The sequence below is a fragment of the Salmo salar genome, chromosome 20, assembly GCF_965601325.2.
Source record: "Salmo salar chromosome 20, fSalSal1, whole genome shotgun sequence".
NCBI classification, from domain to species: Eukaryota; Metazoa; Chordata; class Actinopteri; order Salmoniformes; family Salmonidae; genus Salmo; species Salmo salar.
Genome location: NC_138310.1, coordinates 35,943,664 through 35,966,388, shown reverse-complemented (window position 1 = coordinate 35,966,388; position 22,725 = coordinate 35,943,664). Strand labels below are relative to the sequence as shown.

The window sequence follows — 22,725 nt, the reverse complement described above, 5'->3', positions numbered from 1 at the left end:
TGCTCACTCAGTGGCCCCGCCCATGTGAAGAGACATTGGTTGTAAACTATGAAACATGCCCTATCTCCTACCACTATATAAAGCCCTTGACAAAAATGTAACTTTATGTTCCGAGGACATTAGGGCGACAGTCCTACGTTAAAAGGGCTCAGATAATAAGCTGTTCCAAGGACGTGTGGACTTGAGGTCCCCACGTTGAAAGGACAAGGACCACCTACAGAACTAAGCCAACCTTAGAGAACCTAACAAAATTAGCATCAAATTTCAATGTGAAGGTGACGACCTACACCACGGAAGGATGAATTTTGACTATACCAGCCAGAATTTGGCATGAGCTTAAAAGTATGATAACTTGGTATGAACTTTGAACTCTTATTCACTCCAGAAGTGATACCTCCTAGCCGTTGAGTTAGCAGCAGTCGCTAAACGTGGGCTAGGACAGGACGGACAGAGTATTCATTCTACCACGCTCCAGTTCACCACTAGACATTCTTCGGAGGACCAGAGATCGATAAAGGACAAACTGGCCTTCCATCAACGACCAATCTACCGAAGCGCAACTCAGTAAATATTTATTGCATTCTCCTTTTGCAAATGGGCGGTTATTTAGAATGCATAAGATTCTGTATTTATGATAGCATAGCTTCTCCCTTTGTTACTCAGTCTTCCCGCTCTTTCACTCAAACCCCCCCTTTTCGATGTGTAACCAGCCACTATATCGGCTCCGTTCACCAGGTCCATCAATGTATGATTAATTCTGTGTATATGTAATTCTGTGTGATTAGTTAGGTATTTAGTAAATAAATAATTAAACCAAATTTTGTATTGCTGATTCAACTTGTTAGCCAGGGTTTGTGAAGATAACCAACAATTTACAACTTTCAGATGAGACTAAATAAGGTGAGGATTAAATATTGACTGCTACTGATGTAAAAGATTACAAGGTCTTTAAGAGATTATTCGGAAGATAACAACTCTATAAACATTATTTTGTGGTGCCCCGACTGTCTAGTTAATTTAGTTGATTAGCTTAATCAGGTAATATTAATTACAGAGAAATGATTTTATAGAATAGCATGTCATATCACTTAATCCGGCATAGCCAAAGACACGACACTCCAATACCTTGACTTTGTTGTCCTTAAGCCATTTTGCCACAACTTTGGAAATATGCTTGGGGTCATTGTCCATTTGGAAGACCCATTTGCGACCAAGATTTAACTTCCTGACTGATGTCTTGAGATGTTGCTTCAATATATCCACATAATTTTCCTTTCTCATGATGCCATCTATTTTGTGAAGTGCAGCAGTCCCTCCTGCAGCAGAGCACCCCCACAACATGATGCTGCCACCCTCGTGCTTCAAGGTTGGGATGGTCATTATGGTCAAACAGTTATATTTTTGTTTCATCAGACCAGAGGACATTTCTCCAAAAAGTATGATCTTTGTCCCCATGTGCAGTTGCAAACTGCAGTCTGGCTTTTTTTATGGTGGTTTTGGAGCAGTGGCTTCTTCCTTGCTGAGCGGCCTTTCAGGTTATGTCGATATATGACTAGTTTTACTGTGGATATAGATACTTGTGTACCTGTTTCCTCCAGCATCTTCACAAGGTCCTTTGCTGTTGTTCTGGGATTGATTTGCTTTTTTCGCACCAAAGTACGTTCATCTCTAGGAGACAGAGCGTGTCTCTTTCCTGAGCGGTATGACGGCTGCATGGTCCCATGTTGCTAATACTTGCGTACTATTGTTTTTACAGATGAACGTGGTACCTTCAGGCGTTTGGAAATTGCTCCCAATGATGAACCAGACTTGTGGAGGTCTAAAAAAAAAAAAAAATTCTGAGGTCTTGGCTGATTTCTTTAGATTTTTTTCCGTGATGTCAAGCAAAGAAGCACTGAGTTTGAAGGTAGGCCTTGAAATACATCCACAGGTACACCTCCAATTGACTCAGATGATGTCAATTAGCCTATCAGAAGCTTCTAAAACCATGACATCTTTTTCTCGAATTTTCCAAGCTGTTTAAAGGCACAGTCAACTTAGTGTATGTAAACTTCTGACCCACTGGAATTGTGATACAGTGAGTTTATAAGTGAAATAATCTGTCTGTAAGCAATTGTTGAAAAAATTACTTGTGTCCTGCACAAAGTAGATGTCCTAACCGACTTGCCAAAACTATCATTTGTTACCAAGATATTTGTAGAGTGGTTGAAAAACAAGTTTTAATGACTCCAACCTAAATGTATGTAAACATCTGACTTCAACTGTATAGGAGTGGATATAGAGTCAGCTGCCATCCTCAGTAGCTTTCCATCTAAGTTGTTAATTAATGCCAGGAGGTTTTTCAATATTGATCGATAACAATACTTTTTCACCTCTCCCATACTAACTTTACAAAATTCAAATTTACAATGCTTTTCTTTAATTTTATACATGAATACAAAGGTTCACTGTTCGTTGTGGGCATTTCCAAAGTTTTTCCACTTTGCCAATGAAGTAATCATTAAAATATTTGGAAATATCAAATGTTTTTGTGATGAATGAGCCATCTGATTCGATGAACGATCGAGTTGAATGTGTCTTTCTGCTCATCATTTCATTTAAAGTTCTCCAAAGTTTGTTGGCATGATTATTTACATTATTGATCTTGGCTTCATAATACAAGCAACAGCTTTGTTAGCTGGAGTGATTTTGAACAGAAAGGTTCAATGCAACACCGTATTACTGTTGTTGTTGCCTACTATGGCAAATCGGGCACACAGTTTGTGGTTTGTAGCCTGGAATACATTTCCCATCATGCCTTGCGAGGTCATTATGTAAATGTGACTTGTAGTAAACACCAGCAGCCGTTTTAGTGCTGCTTGAATATAATTTATTTCTAAACTTTACAACATTTGGCAATGATTACAAGTAGTATTTAATTATCTCGACCTAAGCTGATATGGAAGAATCGTAAGATAGGTAGGAAGTGCTGAATTGCTTCAAGTTTTAACTAGCTAACGTTATGTGTACTCATGTAGTCGGGTCAATCAACAACAGCTTTGTTAGCTAGCTAGCTAGCAAAGTATGTTTTTTTTGTTCAGTTTGTGGCATATGTGGCTTTGACAAAAAAAATTCCCAGGAATATTTCCCGTTGTTTTTAGTTTTTACCGATGTGTGTACTATGATTTATATCATATGTGGCTTGTTGCATACAATATTCACACTGTATCATACTGTATTCTAAGGTAGGCAATCTCGGTGCATAGCTAGCTAGTATTTTTCTTGTGAGACCTGTTTGATATCCCCAGGGTTCAAAAGCCCTTAGTTTTGTTTAGACATAATCCATGCTCAATGTTTATCTTCATGGTAGGGTGTATTCTGTCCCTCCCTCCCCAATCCCTGTGCTCTTTAGAAAGTACGGTCTCTCGTCAAAAGTGCTGCCATTTTGGATAGAAACTGGGCTTGTTCGACAGTGCAGACAACTTCTGAATAACTGATTTTCAAATAACCTTGCATCATAAATAACTAGCAAGGCCTACTTATTATTTATTGTTCAGTCGTCACAATTTGCCCACAAAGCATCATGGATGTGATGCCATAGAGATAGATGAAGGACTCTAGTGCCCTAAAGCTTGTGTTAGCATGGGGAGCACCATTGAGGACTTTCACCATTTTGAAGTTATCAACTGGGTGGGATTTCCTATGGGTTAAGAAAGGATCACATGATGCCATCAGGACGGATCAGATAATGAATTATACGCGTGAGGAAATGTTCCATAACTGCAGGTGGCAGTAAATCGCCAACCTTGGCTTTATACCTGTTCAAAGTGTGCACTTTTTCAGTTTGTTTGCCAACCACTGATGTATAATTAGAACTGGAGATTGTGTCCAATATGTTCGACCGTTGTTTTCAAGTTAATCTACTCATGATAATGAATTATACCTCAGTCCATTCATGGACTGTCTATATCTGGGTTGCATCCGGTTCACATGCGCACAAGCACTCAGTACGCACAGAGAGCAGAAACGACGTCATCCAAAAACATGGCAGACATTGGATGAATATAAAATGTTAATATGTGTGTGATGGGAAAAGAAATAGGCCTCAGCGATGATTTTAATAATTAATTGGAAGTTTTGTGCACGAAGGTGATGACCAAAGTTTCTGATTAGGAATTTTCAAATATGACTTCTCTAAGTTGCTGTCTATGCAAATTGTCTTTCTGGGCCGGGCGTCAGTTAAACTGCCGTACCGAAGCAAAACTGTAGGAGCAGTCAAAACCGTGCTTCTTGGCCAGAACCCAGGCCCTTGTTGCCAACTTATAGATGTATTAGAAGAAGAAAATTGATTATTTCAAAATGCAGATGGCCTAAATGACACTGCCCGGGCTCTCACAGACACCACAATGGGACAGATACAATGATGCGATGTCTACCTAAGTCTATGTGTGATACCTTACTATTTTCATTTAGGGCACCTGACCGGATGCATGACTATACCCCACCTATCACCTGTTCAACCCCATCTGAGTGCTTCCCCCTAAGCCAGTGGAATGAGACAATGGAATGTGGAAGCGAGTTAGCAGTTGACACAATGAAAAAGGAACTGAAATCAAGGGCCATTGTGAGTAGCCCAATGCTGCGTTCATAACCAAGTGGGAAGGTGGTATTTACCACATACGACTGGGAAGAATCCAGTTGAATGGCCCTCCAACTCTGATGTCACATATTAAGAAAATGACCAACTGTATTTCGGGCAGTTAAATGCAACAACAAAACATTATTTATAACAATCTATTAATGTTTTTTTGAACACTATAATTTGTTTGCGAGCGTGATAGCTGTACTTTTATTTAATGTTGACGCAGCTTTTTTGCAATTAGCCAATCGACGTTTCTCAATGAGTTCAAAACATGTGAATGCCTCCAACTCGTATTTACGACTTCACAACTGGTAATTACCACCACCCCACTTGGTTATGAACGCAGCATCATACGTGGGAGCCATATTAAGGTATTTAGACCCAACGGATTTTGGTCAGAAACCATTTAGGGATTTCACAAGCCACTAGACACAGAAGTGGAACAGAAACCGAATCACACTTGAGCTGTCTTATCTTACTCATGTTGTGTTGACGGCGAGACAAGATAGTGAGGACAAACTGTACGTATGTTTTTACTGTATAGCCTAGGCTTTTATTATTGTCAATTTCACCTGCTTCACACTTCTCAGAGTGGAGGTTTGTTCCTACTCTGAAAATGTCCAGACTTCTGTAACCATCCATTAAATAACTTTCTTTCCATTTTTTTCTTGTGTTCTCAAACTAGCTTGCAGATTGTTCTACCAGGATGAGATCCATTGTGTCTTTCTACTTCTGCTACCTGCTGTGCCTGTGCCTGGGGATCGCCTGTGTGGTGTTTGTGTCCATCTGGAACTCCCACTGGCGTGGTGGCTTTGCCTGGGATGGCTCGGCCCTTCAGTTTAACTGGCACCCTGTCCTGATGGTCACAGGTCTGGTCGTGCTCTACGGCAATGGTGAGTGGCTCAGGAAGTGCTTTTACTTCCAGTCTTCCAGTGCAGGTAGATGTGTCTCAGCCTTTGAAATGAGAACTTGATGTTTTTTAATTACAATGACTGTCTCAGGTTTGGATAGTTTGTGTTATGTATGGGGGTTTGTTATGTAGGTGAGAGGCTTTAGTCAGTTGTAGTGAAACTACAATCAAGTGGTTTCACTTTCCCTTGTTGATGCAGATGAATGTGTCTCAGACATTAATTGGAAATAAGAACTGAAAGCATTTAAATCACAATGAATGATTCATGTTTGGATATATAATGTTATGTAGGATATGAAGATGTTCTGTGCTGGTGTTTCGGCACATAGAAAGCTAAATAAAGTCACCTTAACTTCCTTCACTGCTCCCTTCTCGTCTTTCCCTTGCACCGTAGGCATGTCAAGAACTTAACCATGTTGACAGTGTACCGCAGGGCTATTCAACTGGAGGCCCGCGGCCCAGATCTGGGCCGTTTATTAATTTAGACTGGCCCTTTGATCAATTCTGAACATTAATAAAAGATCTGCAAAAGAAATCCCTGCCAAAATCTGACATTCAGTGCCAAAATGTGATTTTTTGCAGTCTTTAGCGCCTATGTGGGAAAAAATTCTTCATATGAATTTGGCTCAAGCGTTTGAACAGTTTAATCTACACAATATTATGACCACATTCCTAAAAGCTACGACGCTCAGGAACAAATACGTGCCTTCTGTTTCCCTCTCTGATGCTCACAAGGAATCATTAGAAGGGAGCGTGACAGAAAAACATCTAATGACTGGGGGAAATTAATTCAAAGCATACTTCCTTCAGACTGGAATTTGGCTTTACCTGATTTGACACATCCTTCTGTTATTTATTGAGATGCATAGTTTTCAGATCATTTTAAAATTACCTAATTACTTTTAAGAAGCTTTTAATGGTAAAAATGGTGAGCGAGCGTTGTGCCTAGGGCTGTTGTGCTGACCGTATTACCGCCACACTGGCGGTCACGAGTCATGAAGGCAGTCAAATTCCACATGACCATTTAGTCACGGTAATTAGGCTTCTCCAAGCTCTAATGCTGCTGCTGGTCATTAGTAGCCTACCAAACTTGCTAACTGTCTGGTACTCAGCACTCTATTGTACCTCTAGTCAAAATCCCATCAAACACTTCATGAGAGCCCATGAGCTCATGTTGCACAACGTTTCTATAGGCTAGGCAATTGCGGGAGAAAACAGTGATAGCCGTAAATAAAAAGACGAGGATACCATCAGCTTTCTATAGGCTAGGCCTACTATATTTATTTCTAAACTTTCCTAATATTAAGCACATTGCTTCTCTTTACAACAGGAGTATAGCTTACCTGGCTGGCATGAAAATAAATCATGGGGAAAAGCATCCTCCATTTGCTATTTAAGTGCTTAGATTACATGTATTTTTCGATACAGGTGCATGATAATGGTCCATTCTAAATCAAAACAAATGTCACACATATATTATTTAGTGTATGTAAAGACAAGATTAAATCAAGAATAGTCTGATGGGTGACAAAATCAGCCTATCACTGGTGAGTTATATATTATCACTTGTGAATGATACCCAGCATAAGAAACAAAGCCTTTTTTTGCAACATTTTCTAATCAGAGTTGCACACCTCATGTAGCCTAGCCCAGTGGTTCCCAAACTTTTTATAGTCCTGTACCCCTTCAAACATTCAACCTCCAGCTGTGCACCCCCTCTAGCACTAGGGTCAGCGTACTCTCAAATGTAAATTTTTTTTGCCTTCATTGTGTGTTTGAGTTTTTGTCACAACCCGGATTGTGGGAAGTGACAAATAATAATAATAAATCATTTTGCTCTTTATTTAACCATCTTACATATAAAACCTTATTTGTTCATCAAAAATTGAGAATAACTCAACACAGGTTAATGAGAAGGGTGTGCTTGAAAGGATGCACATAACTCTGCAATGTTGGGTTGTATTGGGGAGAGTCTGTCTTAAATAATTTTCCACACACAGTCTGCCTGTATTTAGTTTTCATGCTAGTGAGGGCCGAGAATCCACTCTCACATAGGTACGTGGTTGCAAAGGGCATCAGTGTCTTAACAGCGCGATTTGCCAAGGCAGGATACTCTGAACACAGCCCAATCCAGAAATCTGGCAGTGGCTTCTGATTAAATTCAATTTTCACAGAACCGCTTGTTGCAATTTCGATGAGGCTCTCTTGTTCAGATAGCGGTAAGTGGACTGGAGGCAGGGCATGAAAGGGATAACGAATCCAGTTGTTTGTGTCATCAGTTTAGGGAAAGTGCCTGCGTAATTGTGCACCCAACTCACTCAGGTGCTTCGCTATATCACATTTGACATTGTCCATAAGCTTGAGTTCATTTGCACACAAAACATCATACAATGATGGAAATACCTGTGTGTTGTCCTTGTTAATGCAGACAGAGAAGAGCTCCAACTTCTTAATCATAGCCTCAATTTTGTCCCGCACATTGAATATAGTTGCGGAGAGTCCCTGTAATCCTAGATTCAGATCATTCAGGCGAGAAAAAACATCACCCAGATAGGCCAGTTGTGTGAGAAACTCGTCATCATGCAAGCAGTCAGACAAGTGAAAATTATGATCAGTAAAGAAAACTTTAAGCTCGTCTTTCAATTTAAAAAAAACGTGTCAATACTTTGCCCCTTGATAACTAGCGCCCTTCTGTATGTTGTAAAAGTGTTACATGGTCGCTGCCCATGTCATTGCATAGTGCAGAAAATACACGAGAGTTCAGGGGCCTTGCTTGAACAAGCTAACCATTTTCACTGTAGTGTCCAAAACGTCTTTCAAGCTGTCAGGCATTCCCTTGGCAGCAAGAGCCTCTCAGTCAGGGGCGAAAATCTGATATCAACTTTGGAGGGGACAATTACATTAAATTTTCTCAAGAGCAATTCCTGAGGGGGACACCAAAAGTAGTGCTGTAACACAGCCTACATTGTAACATGGTAAATGTATATTGAGGAACCAAAGAAATAAGATGTTTGCCATACTCCTAACTACCGGTACCCAAAACTACACAACTAATCACAACAGCAATACTATTGCCTTTAACAAATCTTAGTTCAGTCACCAGTTTAAGTTGAGAGTGGGGGTATCCATGGCATTTTCCAATTATGTTCCTATTTTACAAGTCCAAAAAATGGAGAACCTTTCATAATGTTGCCAAACAAAGACTCAACAAACTTACCTGAGACTCCCTGTCTCTGCCAGTCTGTCCCTGCATATCTGTCCCCAACTCTGCTGTCTGTGTGCCATCTGTTGCCTGCTCTGCCTAATGACATCATTGTGAAACATGACCATTAGAATTTCATTTCTTTCTTATGAACATTTTATCAACTAGTCTTTGAGATATTAGGCTACTAGGGTTCTTACTTTGCGTTTTGGTGTACTGAAAAATACTCTGATGTCCGTCTTTTTTATTTTTCTGCCATTTTTCTAGCTGGCTGGCTGGCTGGCTACACACACACAGTGTGTAGGTTATTTACAGTAGGAGATGGGCTTCTATCATCTTATCTTCTATCATTCTATTTGGGCTTCGATCTAAAAGGTAGCTAGCAAATGTGAAACGGATTGCAGTGACAAGAGTTGACAGCTGTATGAGTTCACCATTTACACAACATATGCTGCAACCTTTTGTAATTTTAATAGTTTGTTTCATATTGGCTGGCTTCCAACAATAGCTGAATTTGCAAAGCTAGCGAGCACCTATTCCGTTTCAGTGTTGTTTGCTATAATCTTTGCTACCCGGGTTAAATAAAGGTGAAATAAAATAAATAAATAAAAGTTCCCTTGCGACAATTTAGCTTTTGCAACGAGACCATTAAATATATTTAAGACAATGGTAGAAGAGAGTGTTATTCTGTTCAGTTTGGACTTCAGTTTATCGCTAACCTTATCACAGGGACTTTGAAGCACTAACTTACATCATCTGCATGCTGATCTTGGAATAAATTGACGATAGCAAAGATTCCATCTTTGACGACGCCACATAAATGGAATAGGTACTAGCTAGCTTAATAGTTAATATTTGCGCGCTAGCTCTGCATATTCAGCTAGTGTGTGTGTGAACCCTGCCAACATAAAACAAAACATTGCATTGGCACGATTGACTGGATGAACCTCACGTCAGTTACGTGCATTGAGTGCCTTTCAGACAGTAGACATGACCCCTCTGTTACCTTGCCAACTAAGGAACTGGCAGTGGATCAAACCATTGTGAGGCAAAGGGTGGGGAGGTCGCAATCTTTTGAAACTTAAAAACGCGCTATTAAGTGTCTATAATCAGCACAATTGCTTTCATTGCGTATTATTAATATTATTTAAATTACATAGTTATGTTTACAGTGATATATTGGGGGTGACAAATCATATTTTTCCCAGGATGGGGGGGGTCGTGTGTCCCCCGTCCCCCCCGGGATTTCCGCCCCTGCTCTCAGTGGATGCTGCAGTGTACCCAAGTGGCGTCGGGAGCAACTGCTAGCATGCGCGTTACCACTTTTAAATCAATTTGTATTTTTGTCACATATGCCGAATACTACAGGTATTTCACCTTACAGTGAAATGCTTATTTACAAGCCCTTAACCAACAATGCAGTTTTAAGAAAAATAAGTGTAAAAAAAAAAAAGTAAAATAACAAATAATTAAAGAGCAGCAGTAAAATAACATCAGCGAGGCTATATACACAGGGTACTGGTACAGAGTCAATTTGCGGGGGCACATGTTAGTAGAGGTAATTGAGGTCAAATGTACATGTCGGTAGAGTTTGTGACTATGCATAGATAATAAACAGAGTAGCAGCAGCGTGGGGGGTGGGCAATGCAAATAGTTAGGGTAGCCATTTGATTAGCTGTTCAGGAGTCTTATGGCTTGGGGGTAGAAGCTGTTAAGAAGCCTTTTGGACCTAGACTTGGCGCTGCGGTACCGCTTGCCATGCGGTAGCAGAGAGAACGGTCTATGACTAGGGTGGCGGGAGTCTTTGACAATTTTTAGGGCCTTCCTCTGACACCGCCTGGTATAGAGGTCCTGGATGTCAGGAAGCTTGGACCCAGTGATGTACTGGGCCGTATGCACTACCCTCTGTAGTGCCTTGCGGTCGGAGCCCGAGCAGTTGCCATTCCAGGCAGTGGTGCAACCAGTCAGGATGCTCTTGATGGTGCAGCTGTAGAACTTTTTGAGGATCTGAGAACCCATGCCAAATCTTTTCAGACTCCTGAGGGGGAATAGTCGTTGTCGTGCCCTCTTCACAACTGTCTTGGTGTGTTTGGACCATGATAGTTTGTTGGTGATGTGGACGCCAAGGAACTTGAAGCTCTCAACCTGCTCCACTACAGCCCCGTCGATGAGAATGGGGGTGTGCTCAGTCCTCCTTTTCCTGTAGTCCACAATCATCTCCTTTGTCCTGATCATGTTGAGGAAGAGGTTGTTATCCTGGCACAACACGGCCAGGTCTCTTACCTCCCTATAGGTTGTCTCATCGATGACTGTTGTGTCATCGGCAAACTTAATGATGGTGTTGGAGTTGTGCCTGGCCATGCAGTCATGAGTGAACAGGGAGTACAGGAGGGCACTGAGCACGCACCCCTGAGGGGCCCACGTGTTGAGGAACAGTGTGGCGGATGTGTTGTTACCTACCCTTACCACCTGTCAGGAAGTCCAGGATCCAGTTGCAGAGGGAGGTGTTTAGTCCCAGGGTCCTTATCTTAGTGACGAGCTTTGAGGTCACTATGGTGTTAACGCTGAGCTGTAGTCAATGAATAGCCTTCTCACATAGGTGTTCCTTTTGTCCAGGTGGGAAAGGGCAGTGTGGAGTGCAATATAGATTGCATCATCTGTGGATCTGTTGAGGCGGTATGCAAATTGGAGTGGGTCTAGTGTTTCTGGGATAATGGTATTGATGTGAGCCATGACCAGCCTTTCAAAGCAGTTCATGGTTACAGACGTGAGTGCTACGGGTCGGTAGTCATTTAGGCATGTTCTTGGGCACAGGGACTATGGTGGTCTGCTTGAAACATGTTGGTATTACAGACTCAGTCAAGGAGAGATTGAAAATGTCAGTGAATGCCAGTTGGTCAGCGCATGCTCGGAGTAAACATCATGGTAATCCATCTGGCCCTGCTGCCTTGTGAATGTTGACCTGTTCAAAGGTATTACTCAAGTCGGCTACGGAGAGCGTGATCACACAGTCATCCGGAACAGCTGACGCTCTCATGCATGTTTCAGTGTTGCTCTCCTCGAAGCGAGCATAGAAGTAATTTAGCTCGTCTGGTAGGCTTGTGTCACTGGGCAGCTTGCAGCTGTGCTTCCCTTTGTAGTCTGTAATAGTTTTCCAGCCCTGCCACATCCGACGTGCGTCAGAGCCGGTGTAATACGATTCAATCTTAACCCTGTAACGCTTTGCCTGTTTGATGGTTCGTCGGAGGGCATAGCAGGATTTATCTTAAGCTTCCGAGTTAGAGTCCCACTCCTTGAAAGCAGCAGCTCTACCCTTTAGCTCAGTGCGAATGTTGCCTGTAATCCATGGCTTTTGGTTGGGGTGTGTACATACAGTCACTGTGGGGATGATGTCATCGATGCACTTATTGATGAAGACAGTGACTGATGTGGTGTACTCCTCAATGCCATTGGAAGAATCTGTTACGTGAATTAAATTATCAATGTTCTTAAACCGAACTTCAATTAAACTACTTAGTCTGCCCCCCCAGAGTGTGTAAGATTCTGGTTAAATGACGCAGACGGAGAACCAGCCCACAATGGTCAAAACGTTTATTTATGAGAGCTCTGAAAATCCTTACAATGTACAAAGCCTTTTATATTAACACACACACACACACCAGTAGAGAACTCCACCCAGCTTTAGGCGGCTGTATTTTTCCACAGTACCCAGACCACCTGTCTCCTTATCTTTTACCAGCCTAGCTGTTCCCAGGCCGTTGTTTCTCTCCCTAACTTAAGGAGGCCTCTTCTCCTGTTCCTTTCCCAAGGTCGTCTTATCAACTCTGCCCTGCTCATTTTGAAGTGGTACCAGTGTCTTACTCACACACAGTATTGCAATATCGTTTTTAACCCATTATTATATCCTTATTTCGAATACATTTCAACAGGTTATAGGGTTTCTGAGTGAAATCATTTAGTCAAACCTTTAATCATATAATTTCCATTACAGAATCCCAGAACATATTCCAGTCTGTGCTTGCAAAACAGTCCTGTAGCTTAGTATCTGCGTCATCTGACCACTTCTTTATTGACCTTAGTCACTGGTGCTTACTGCTTTAAATTTGCTCGTAAGCAGAATTGTAGACTCGTCAACAGAGATGTTAGCATGTTCCAGAGATTTCTGTAAGTCTTTAGCTGACACTCTAGGATTCTTCTTAACCTCATTGAGCATTATGCGCTGTGCTCTTGTAGTCATCTTTGCAGGACGGCCACTCCTAGGGACAGTAGCAACAGTGCTGAAATTTCTCCATTTATAGACAATTTGTCTTACTGTGGACTGACTTTTAGAGATACTTTTGTAACCCTCTTCAGCTTTATGCAAGGCAGCAATTCTTAATCTTAGGTCTTCTGAGATCTCTTTTGTTCGAGGCATGGTTCACATCAGGCAATGCTTCTTGTGAATAGCAAACTCAAATTTTGTGACTGTTTTTTATGGGGCAGGGCAGCTCTAACCAAAATCTCAAATCTCGTCTCATTGATTCAACTCCAGGTTAGTTGACTCCTGATTCCAATTAGCTTTTGGAGAAGTCATTAGCCTAGGTGTTTACATACTTTTCCCAACCTACACTGTGAATGTTTAAATGATCTATTCAATATAGACAAGAAAAATACAATAATTTGTGTGTTATTAGTTTAAGCACACTGTGTTTGTCTATTGTGGTGACTTAAAATTTGATCTGATCTTCATCTAAGTAAAATATATGCAGACATCCAGGTAATTCCAAAGGGTTGACATACTTTTTCTTGCCATTGTATATGTGATCGTAGTTAATCTATTTTGTTATCCAATGATTGTACGTTGGCTAATAGGACTGATGGTAAAGACAGATTATCCAATTGCAGTCGGATCCTTACAAGGCACCCCAACCTACGTCCCGATATCTCCGTCTCTTTCTCCTGCGAATGATGGGGATGGGGGCCTTGTTCGGGTGTCGGAAGTAAATCCTTCGCATTCGACTCGTTAAAATAATCTTCTTCCAGTACGAGGTGAGTAATCGCTGTCCTGATATCTTGAAGTTATTTTCGGTCATAAGAGATGGTGGCAGAAACACTATGTACAAATTAAGTTAGAAATAACGTGAAAAAACACACAATAGCACAATTGGTTAGGAGACAGTAAAACGGCAACCATCTCCTCCGGCGTGAGTTTCAAGTTTGAGGAGGACAATTTTCACCGTAAAAATGACCGTTATAATACAAGCATTACATGCATCAATATATTTGCAGTCACTTTTGATAATGGTGTTTTCCGCCAATGGAACATTCGCACTTATAGCCTGCTACCATGTGCGTATTGCTGCGCTTATAATGTGAAGAAATAACCTAATAGTTTATCAACATTTTAAGCTAAACGTTCTGATCTGTTGCGTCAGCCACATAAAAAAAAAAATGTGGATGCTAGTGGTTGTATTAATTTGGGATCCGTCTCATCCCACAACTGTTCCAGACTATGTTTGGAATATTTATTTCTCGCACATAAATATAATAGGTCGACTTTTGTACGAAGGGGGATAGTAGATTAACATAGGCTAGTGCTTTTGCTGTTCGTTAGGCCTACTCATCTTGTTGGCTGACGAAAAGTAAATGTGGACATTTCTTCCAATATTATGTGCAATAAATACATATTGCACCTCGGAATTGGATAAGGAATTAGCGCAGTTGCGTCCCCGATGTGTCTGATTTGTAGCCTGTGAGAACAGTGTTGCCAACTAATTATCCGGGTAAATTGCTAGAGGCAAGTTGATTTGTTGATAAAAGTTGCTAAATGACGTTGTGATGTCATTGCGTGACAACGTAAAACGACGTCATTACATTGAATACACAATAACGTTACTCAAATTGACTGGCCAGCTCGGCAAAAAATATGATTTGACATTTGTTCAGGTACAGACTCCCACTATTTTCTGTACTTCTGGCTGTACAATTTTGATTGAGACATGTTGATTGATGTTGTAAGTTCTGTTCAAGATCAAACATTCGTGACTCGTCGAACCCGTACTACTGCTGCTGCAGTCAGCCAACAATTATTTGCAATTTGCTGACATTTCTGCTGGCCTGCTGCTGCCTGTCCACAAGCTGAGCGCCTGCTGCTGACGTCACTCACAATGCACTTTTGCAGCCAGGCACGTGTGTTGTGACAGAGAACATCGTTTTTGTGTCATTTAGAGGGAAAATGAGTGCATTTTAGCATTTGAGTCACTTTTCAAAAGTTGCTAAAAGTTCCAAATACATTTTTAAAAGTAGCTACATTTGTTGCTAGGTGCTATTTAAAAAAATGTTGCCAGGGTAGTCTGAAAAGTTGCTAAATCTAGCAACAAAATTGCTAAATTGGCATCACTGTGTGAGAAAGACCCGATCACGTGATGGAGAGCCATGCGAGTGAGAGACGCTTCGGATTGCGAAGGACCGCCGCCGCACTCCGGACCGCAAAAGTCATGGATTTTTTCAGAGTGCATTACGGCCAGAAAGGGGATGCCGCCGTGAAATTCGATACATTATCAAGTGCTTGTCAAATTGTGAATGAGAGACTATTGGAGTGTGTACAGCCTGCGCAAAAAAACAATTAATAAAACATCTAAACATATAGCCCAACGTTTGTAGAACAAGTAAAGTTACATTAATAACTCTAAATGTAGCATATAAGGGGTACCTATATATTTGTTAACCGCTCAACGCAGAATAGCCGCATGTGAGCACTCCCTCAAATCGTTTGGAGAAAATATTTATATTTTATTCAGCTTTGCTCAATTGTTTTCTTCATACTATCAAATAATGAAATGGAATGTTAAGGAAATATTGTCTTCTAAATGAACTAGTGTAGCCCACTGCCATTTGGCATAGCCAGATCAGGACCTAACATAAGGACAACTCAGAGTATGCTATTCTGTTCTTCTGAAATAGACTACATTTTCTTAATATCATGCGTCTTTGACCTGTCTAAAATAAGTAATGGAATTATTGTGAAAGTGTAGGCTATATTACATGGATTTATTAGACTTTTAAAAATGTATTGTAGGCTATATTTGGAAGCCAGGAGATGCGACATGTGTTTATGTTAATTAACTGTCAATTACCGTGAGACCGACAGTTATTTGCTTGACAATCACAGGCTGATGAAATTTCATGACCGCCACAGCCCGAGTTGTGCTTTTGCTTTTCAATGATTATAAAATGTTTTGGTTGCACCTCGACTTAGTTGGTTGAGCGCCTTCCACTTCTTTCGTAATTACTTTTAGCAACATTCAATTTTAAGATAAGTGCTTTATTGGTGTGTGTGTGTTGCTTTTTTATACAGTTCTTTCAAAGAATAATCGTTTATGGAGAATGTCTGGCCCCCTGCAATTTTAGATCTGTCCCCTGTTAGAATATAGTTGAATAGCCCTGGTGTACTGTATACATGAGATAAAGACAATTAAAACAAAGCTTAAATTGCAGCTTATATCCAAGTAAAGTGAGTGGTGACCTTTTAAATTTTTTGTGTCTTTACCCCTCTTATCTCTAGGAGCAGTGTTGTACCGCATTCCCCTCACATGGGGGCAGAATAAGCTGCCCTGGAAACTGCTGCATGCTGGTGTCATGCTCCTGGCCCTGCTCTGCTCCATCCTTGGCCTCTGTGCTGTGTTTGACTTCCACCACACCAACAGCACTCCCAACCTCTACTCCTTGCACAGCTGGATTGGCATTTGCACTACAGCACTCTTCACCACTCAGGTTTAGTATATCTGCCACTGCCAGCACACAAATTAAAGCGGCATTGTCTTAAAAACAATTGTCAGCTCATATTACGCCATATAATGGCCTAGACGTATTATGTCGTACTTGGCATGTATGGTGATTGTTAGAATCGTAATGCCACTTTCTATGGCTGTGAGATGGTGACATATGTTGTGTTTTCAGTGGGTGATGGGCCTTGTTGGCTTCCTCCTGCCCTGCTCACCCATGTCATTCCGCAAGCTGCTTAAGCCTGCCCATGTGTGGATGGGAGGCTGCATACTGATACTCAGCATTGTGTCCTGCATCTCAGGGATCAACGAGAAGCTCTTCTTTGCACTGTAAGAGACATTGGCTGCGTCTCAAATAGCACCCTATTCACTATACACTCTTAGAAAAAAGGGTTCGAAAAGGGTTCTTTGGTTGTCCCCATAGGAGAACCCTTTTTGGTTCCACTTAGAACCCTGTTGGGTTCCATGTAGAACCCTCTGTTGAAAATGAACATGGAATCCAAAAGGGTTCTACCTGGAACCAAAAAGGGTTATTCAAATGGATATTCTATGGGGACAGCCGAAGAGCCCTTTTAGGTTCTCGATAGCTCCCTTTTTTCTAAGAGTGTAGTTCAATACTTTTGACTAGGCCCCATAGGTGAAAAGCAGTACACTAGGGCACTGTTTCTCAATTTTTTTGGGGAAGCGCTAACATTTCATTCAAGCCTTTGATTCTAATCATGTACAGCGCATTCTGAAAGTATTCAGACCCCTTGACTTTATCCACATTTTGTTACCTTACAGACTTATTCTAAAATGGATTAAATTACATTTGTTCCTCATCAATCTACACACAAAGTAGAAAACAGGTTCTTAGAATATTTTGCAAATGTATTAAAAATAAAAAACGGAAATACTTTATTTACATAAGTATTCAGACCCTTTGCTATGAGACTTGGAATTGAGCTCAGGTCCATCCCGTTTCCATTCATCATCCTTGAGATGTTTCTACAACTTGATTGGAGTCCACCTGTGGTAAATTCAATTGATTGGACATAATTTGGAAAGGCACACACCTGTCTATATAAGGTCCCACAGTTGACAGTTTATGTCAGCGCAAAAACCAAGCCATGTGGTCAAAGGAAGTGTCCGTATAGCTCCAAGACAGGATTTTGTCGAGGCACAGATCTGGGGAAGCGTACCAAAAAATTTCTTCAACATTGAAGGTCCCCAAGAACACAGTGGCCTCCATCATTCTTAAATGGAAGAAGTGTGGAACCACCAAGACTCTTCCTTGAGCTGGACGCCAGGCCAAACTGAGCAATCGGTGGAGAAGGGCCTTGGTCAGGAAGGTGACCAAGAACCCGATGGTCACTCTGACAGAGCTCCAGAGTTCCTCTGTGGAGATGTGAGAGCCTTCCAGAAGGACAGCCATCTCTGCAGCACTCCACCAATCAGGCCTTTATGGTAGAGTGGCCAGACAGAAGCCACTCATCAGTAAAAGGCACATGACAGCCCGCTTGGAGTTTGCCAAAAGGCACCTGAAGACTCTCAGATCATGAGAGACAAGATTCTCTGGTCTGATGAAACCAAGATTGAACTCTTTGGCCTGAATGCCAAGTGTCACTTCTGGAGGAAACCTGGCACCATCCCTACGGTGAAGCATGGTGGTGGCAGCATCATTCTTTGGGGATGTTTTTCAGCGACAGAGACTGGGAGACTAGTCTGCATTGAGGGAAAGATTAACAGAGCAAAGTACAGAGAGATCCCTGATTAAATCCTGCTCCAGAGCGCTCAGAACCTCAGACTTCCAACAGGACAACAACCCTAAGCACACAGCCAAAACAATGCAGGAGTGGTTTCGGGGCAAGTCTTGAATGTGCTTCAGTAGCCCAGCCAGAGCCCAGATTTGAATGAGATCTAACATCTCCTGAGAGACCTGAAAATACCTGTGCAGCGTCACTCCCCATCCAACCTGACAGAGCTTGAGAGGATCTGCAGAGATGAATGGGAGAAACTCCCCAAATACAGGTGTGCCAAGCTTGTAGCGTTATACCAAAGAAGACGCGAGGCTGTAATCGGGTCTGAGTAAAGGGTCTGAAAGCTTATGTAAATATGAAATGTACTTCTTTATATATATATATTGCAAAAAATTCTTAAAACCTGTTTTTGCTTTGTCATTATGGGGTATTGTGTGTAGGTTGACGAGGGGAAAAAACGATTGAATCCATTTTAGAATAAGGCTGTAACGTGACAAAATGTGGAACAAGTCAACGGGTCTGAATACTTTCCAAAGGCACTGTATGTTAGTGCTAGGGAAAAAACTAACATGTGCACCCCTTTGAATCCCAAGGAACAGGATTGAGAAATATTGTACTAGGGAATAGGTTGCCATTTGGGAAACATTTTCTATTTTTTTATTGAGTAGGAAACAATGTACTCTTTAAACACATATTTCCATAATATAGCTAAAGACAAAAAGGACATCAACCTGTGTTGGACAATATTATTCAGAACGTGTACAAAGTGTTGTGTTGATTCTTTCTTCAGGAAAGGAACCACCAATGGGACAATGCCATATGGCAACCTGCCACCTGAGGCATTGGTCGCCAACTCGTTAGGAGTCTTGATTGTAGCCTTTGGATTGGTCGTCCTGAAGATTCTGTCCAATCAGAAATGGCAGCGACCAGAGCCTCGAAGTGAAGACATGGGCTACAGTGTGAGTGCAACAAACCTTCTGATGTCATGTTGCCAAGTCAGATGTCCTGACTGAGTGCAGCACTGAATATGATGTGTAAAAACCAGAACAGATTTGTCCCATACTATGTATGCAGATAGAGCTGTATTATCTTCATAGCTGTTTGTATTTTTTTTTATAAGTGCAGTATTGTGTGCTGTGAGATGGTTATAAACCCTGTTTGGTCTAAAACAAATTCATTATTTGAATGACATCTGAAAATGCTATTTTATTTTCCAATACTACTGTAATTTCCGGACTATTAAGCGCACCTGAATATAAGCCGCACCCACTGAATTTTTTATTTATTTTTATTTTGAACATAAATAAGCCGCACATGTCTATAAGTCGCAGGTGCCTACCGGTACATTGAAACAAATTAACTTTACACAGGCTTTAACGAAACACGGCTTGTAACAAAAATAAATAGGCTTTAACAAAACACGGCTTGTAACAAAAATAAATAGACGTTAACGAAACACGGCTTGTAACAAAAATAAATAGACGTTAACGAAACACGGCTTGTAACAAAAATAAATAGACGTTAACGAAACACGGCTTGTAAGAAAAATAAATAGACGTTAACGAAACACGGCTTGTAACAAAAAATTAAAAATTAGCAGTAAGCTTTAGTTGTCTTTTTGCACTGAGTCAATTCCTCACGCTGCTGTTTCCAACGTCTTATCATCGACTCATTAAGACCAAGCTCCCGTGCAGCAGCTCTATTTCCTTTTCCAACAGCCAGATCAATCGCCTTCAACTTGAAAGCTGCATCATATGCATTTCTCCGTGTCTTTGCCATGATGAGGGTGTCAAAATGACTACCGTAATCAGAATGATGGGAAGTTTGAGAGCGCTCGATTTAATCTAAACAGTAAACAAAAAAGTTGTTTGACCTTAACCCGTTCGGCAATTTCATTGGTCTAATGAAAGCTTCATGCCACCAAAAAACTGAGCAAGTCACAGAATGTGTTTTTTTGGAGAAAAAAAATTGAAAGCGGGAAAAATCCATATATTAGCCGCGTCATTGTTTAAGCCACGAGGTTCAAAGCTGGGAAAAAAGTTGCGGCTTATAGTCCGGAATTTACGGTATATTCATACTAGGTGAAAGTGTATTCACAGATGTATTCAACTCCTTTTGTGTTTTTAACAAACTTTAATGTTTCCACATGCAGCCACTGCTTCAAGACGACAGCTAATAGAAGAGATGAGGAGGCTTCAAACCCGCAATGAGCCGCTAACTATACTACGCAAGCTATCCAGAAATATGATCTGCCCCTGCTGGGTCCAAAGTTGCCTTAAGCAAATAATGAGATGCTGAATGTCCTAGCCAATGTCAGGACCAGGGCCAACCCTGGGCATAAGGGCCCCTGGCCACTTGGGGGTCTGAACTTACTGTTGAGAGTTAATATAGTAATACTGTTGAGAGTTAATATAGTAAAATACACTAGGTAGAATTTCAAAATGTGGTATTACATCAGCAGTTTTTCTCTTATGTCAGTCACTGACAGTCACTGAATTAGCCCATGTCAGCTAAAAATGTTTTGATTGGTAAATTAGTCTAGCCAGCTATCTAAACCTTGTAGTAATCATGGCCAAATTACTGACTCGGCACGCAAGGCACATGCCAAGGGGCCCTGAACTCCAGGGCGCTCACATTGATTTTGTTAGTCATTCTCACTCAGATATCATATTAAAGTGGTACTTCGGGATTTCGGCAGTGAGGCCCTTTATCTACTTCTCCAGAGTCTGAACTTGTGGATACCATTTTCATGGTTCTGTGTCCAGTATGAGGCAGGCTAGAGGTAGTTTCGCCAGCCAATGCTAACTAGTGTTAGCACAATAACTGGAAGTTTATGGGTATCTGCTGGCATGCTAGCAGATACCAATAGACCTCCAGTCATTGCGCTAACGCTAGTTAGACATTGCAATAGCGCTAGTTAGCAACTTCCTTCAAACCGCACACAGAGACATTAAAATGGTATCAAGAAGTTCATCTAACTCTGGGGAAGTCGATAAAGGCCCTCAGTGTCAAAATCCCAAAGTATCCTTTAACATGGCATAAGTCATGGCAAAATGTGTAAAATTGCTGGAAATCAGCTGTAAAACTGCAAATGTTTCTCAATGTTCCATGGCAAAATGAGTAGAATTGCATGAAATTTACTTTCAAACTTAAAAATGTTTCTCTCCGCCGTCAAGATGGGACCACGGAAATGTTTTGGCTGCGAGGTGGAACCCCCCCAAGCAAATCTTTCTTAGGGCCCCCAAAAGGCTAGTGCTGGCCCTGGTCATGACAGTGTTGTAAGAAATAATATGTGTCCCATCAAGATAAGTTTTATAAATGTATTAAATAGTAGATTTTATATCGCTGCCTTGTTTTTTTAATGAATAAGATAATGAATAAAGTATGATATACTCAAAGATAACACGGTATTTCAGCATTTCTTTGTGACTGCCATTCCTGTTGTGCATGCAATTTAGGCTGTAGTCTCATTAAAGCTACAGTCTGGGATTTTGGAATCTGTTCAATGGTCATTTCAATTCTTTATATTGACCATTTAGTGTTTGGCCACACAAACAATATGTTGTGTAATTATGGAGTAGAGAAAGCTACAGCTATACCTATTTTGCCAGCAGCATACCACCCTGCATCCCACTGCTGGCTTGTTTCTGAAGCTAAGTAGGGTTGGTCCCTGGATGGGTGACCAGATGCTGCTGGAAGTGGTGTTGGAGGGCCAGTAGGAGGCACCCTTTCCTTTGGTTTAAAAAATAAAATATACCAATGCCCCAGGGCAGTGATTGGGGGCATTGCCCTGTGTAGGGTGCTGTCTTTCGGATGGGTTGTTAAATGGGTGTCCTGACTCTGTGGTCACTGAAGATCCCATGGAACATATTGTAAGAATAGGGGTGTTAACCCTGGTGTCCTGGCTAAATTCCCAATCTGGCCCACATACCATCATGGTCACCTAATCATCCCCAGTTTATAATTGGCTCATTCATCTCCTCTCCCCTGTAACTATTCCCCAGGTTGTTGCTGTAAATGAGAATGTGTTCTCGGTCAACTTACCTTGTTAAATAAAAATCCTAAAACATGAATTTGATGGAAAAAACGTGGGCTATATGTTTTTCACATGGTGGCAGCAGTATCAAGGATTCAGTGTAGAGAGCAAATATCAGACTAAATTGATAGTCATGCGTAATGCGCAATAGCACATTTGTGTATAGCAGACTACAAGACATTTTAGATACAGTAGGCTAGGCTATACAAGTGCAAAATGTTACACAAAGTATGTGGATCTGTTATTTAATTTGGTCCTTGGGTGGGATTGTGATGGTGGTGTAGCTTAATTTTGTATGTATTCATGTTTGTATGTATTCATGTTTGCTGACTATTATTACTAAATAAACCTTTGATCACAAAAAAAGTATGTGGATCTTTGCTTTCTGAATGTCACAGTGTTACCATACATGTATACACTCAATTCATGTGTGCTTTTTGGTTATGTGTGCCGA

The 22,725-nt window shown here is 41.1% G+C and overlaps 1 protein-coding gene across 3 annotated transcripts; it reads left to right on the top strand.

Moving 5' to 3' along the window:
* The first annotated feature begins 2,787 nt into the window (after positions 1-2,787).
* On the top strand, positions 2,788-21,638 carry cyb561a3a (cytochrome b561 family, member A3a). 3 transcript variants are annotated; one of them, XM_014161687.3, is made up of 7 exons: positions 2,788-2,958; positions 4,453-4,603; positions 5,307-5,514; positions 16,277-16,485; positions 16,672-16,826; positions 19,026-19,194; positions 20,388-21,638. In XM_014161687.3, exons 2-7 carry the CDS (start codon positions 4,466-4,468, stop codon positions 20,409-20,411), a joined length of 903 nt encoding a protein of 300 aa, XP_014017162.1. In that variant the 5' UTR covers positions 2,788-2,958; positions 4,453-4,465; the 3' UTR covers positions 20,412-21,638. The 3 variants fall into 3 exon arrangements, with proteins under 3 accessions (XP_014017162.1, XP_014017163.1, XP_014017164.1); XM_014161688.2 differs by lacking the exon at positions 4,453-4,603 and having other exon boundaries at positions 2,790-2,958; XM_014161689.3 differs by lacking the exons at positions 2,788-2,958; positions 4,453-4,603 and adding an exon at positions 4,992-5,142.
* The last annotated feature ends 1,087 nt before the right edge of the window (positions 21,639-22,725 follow it).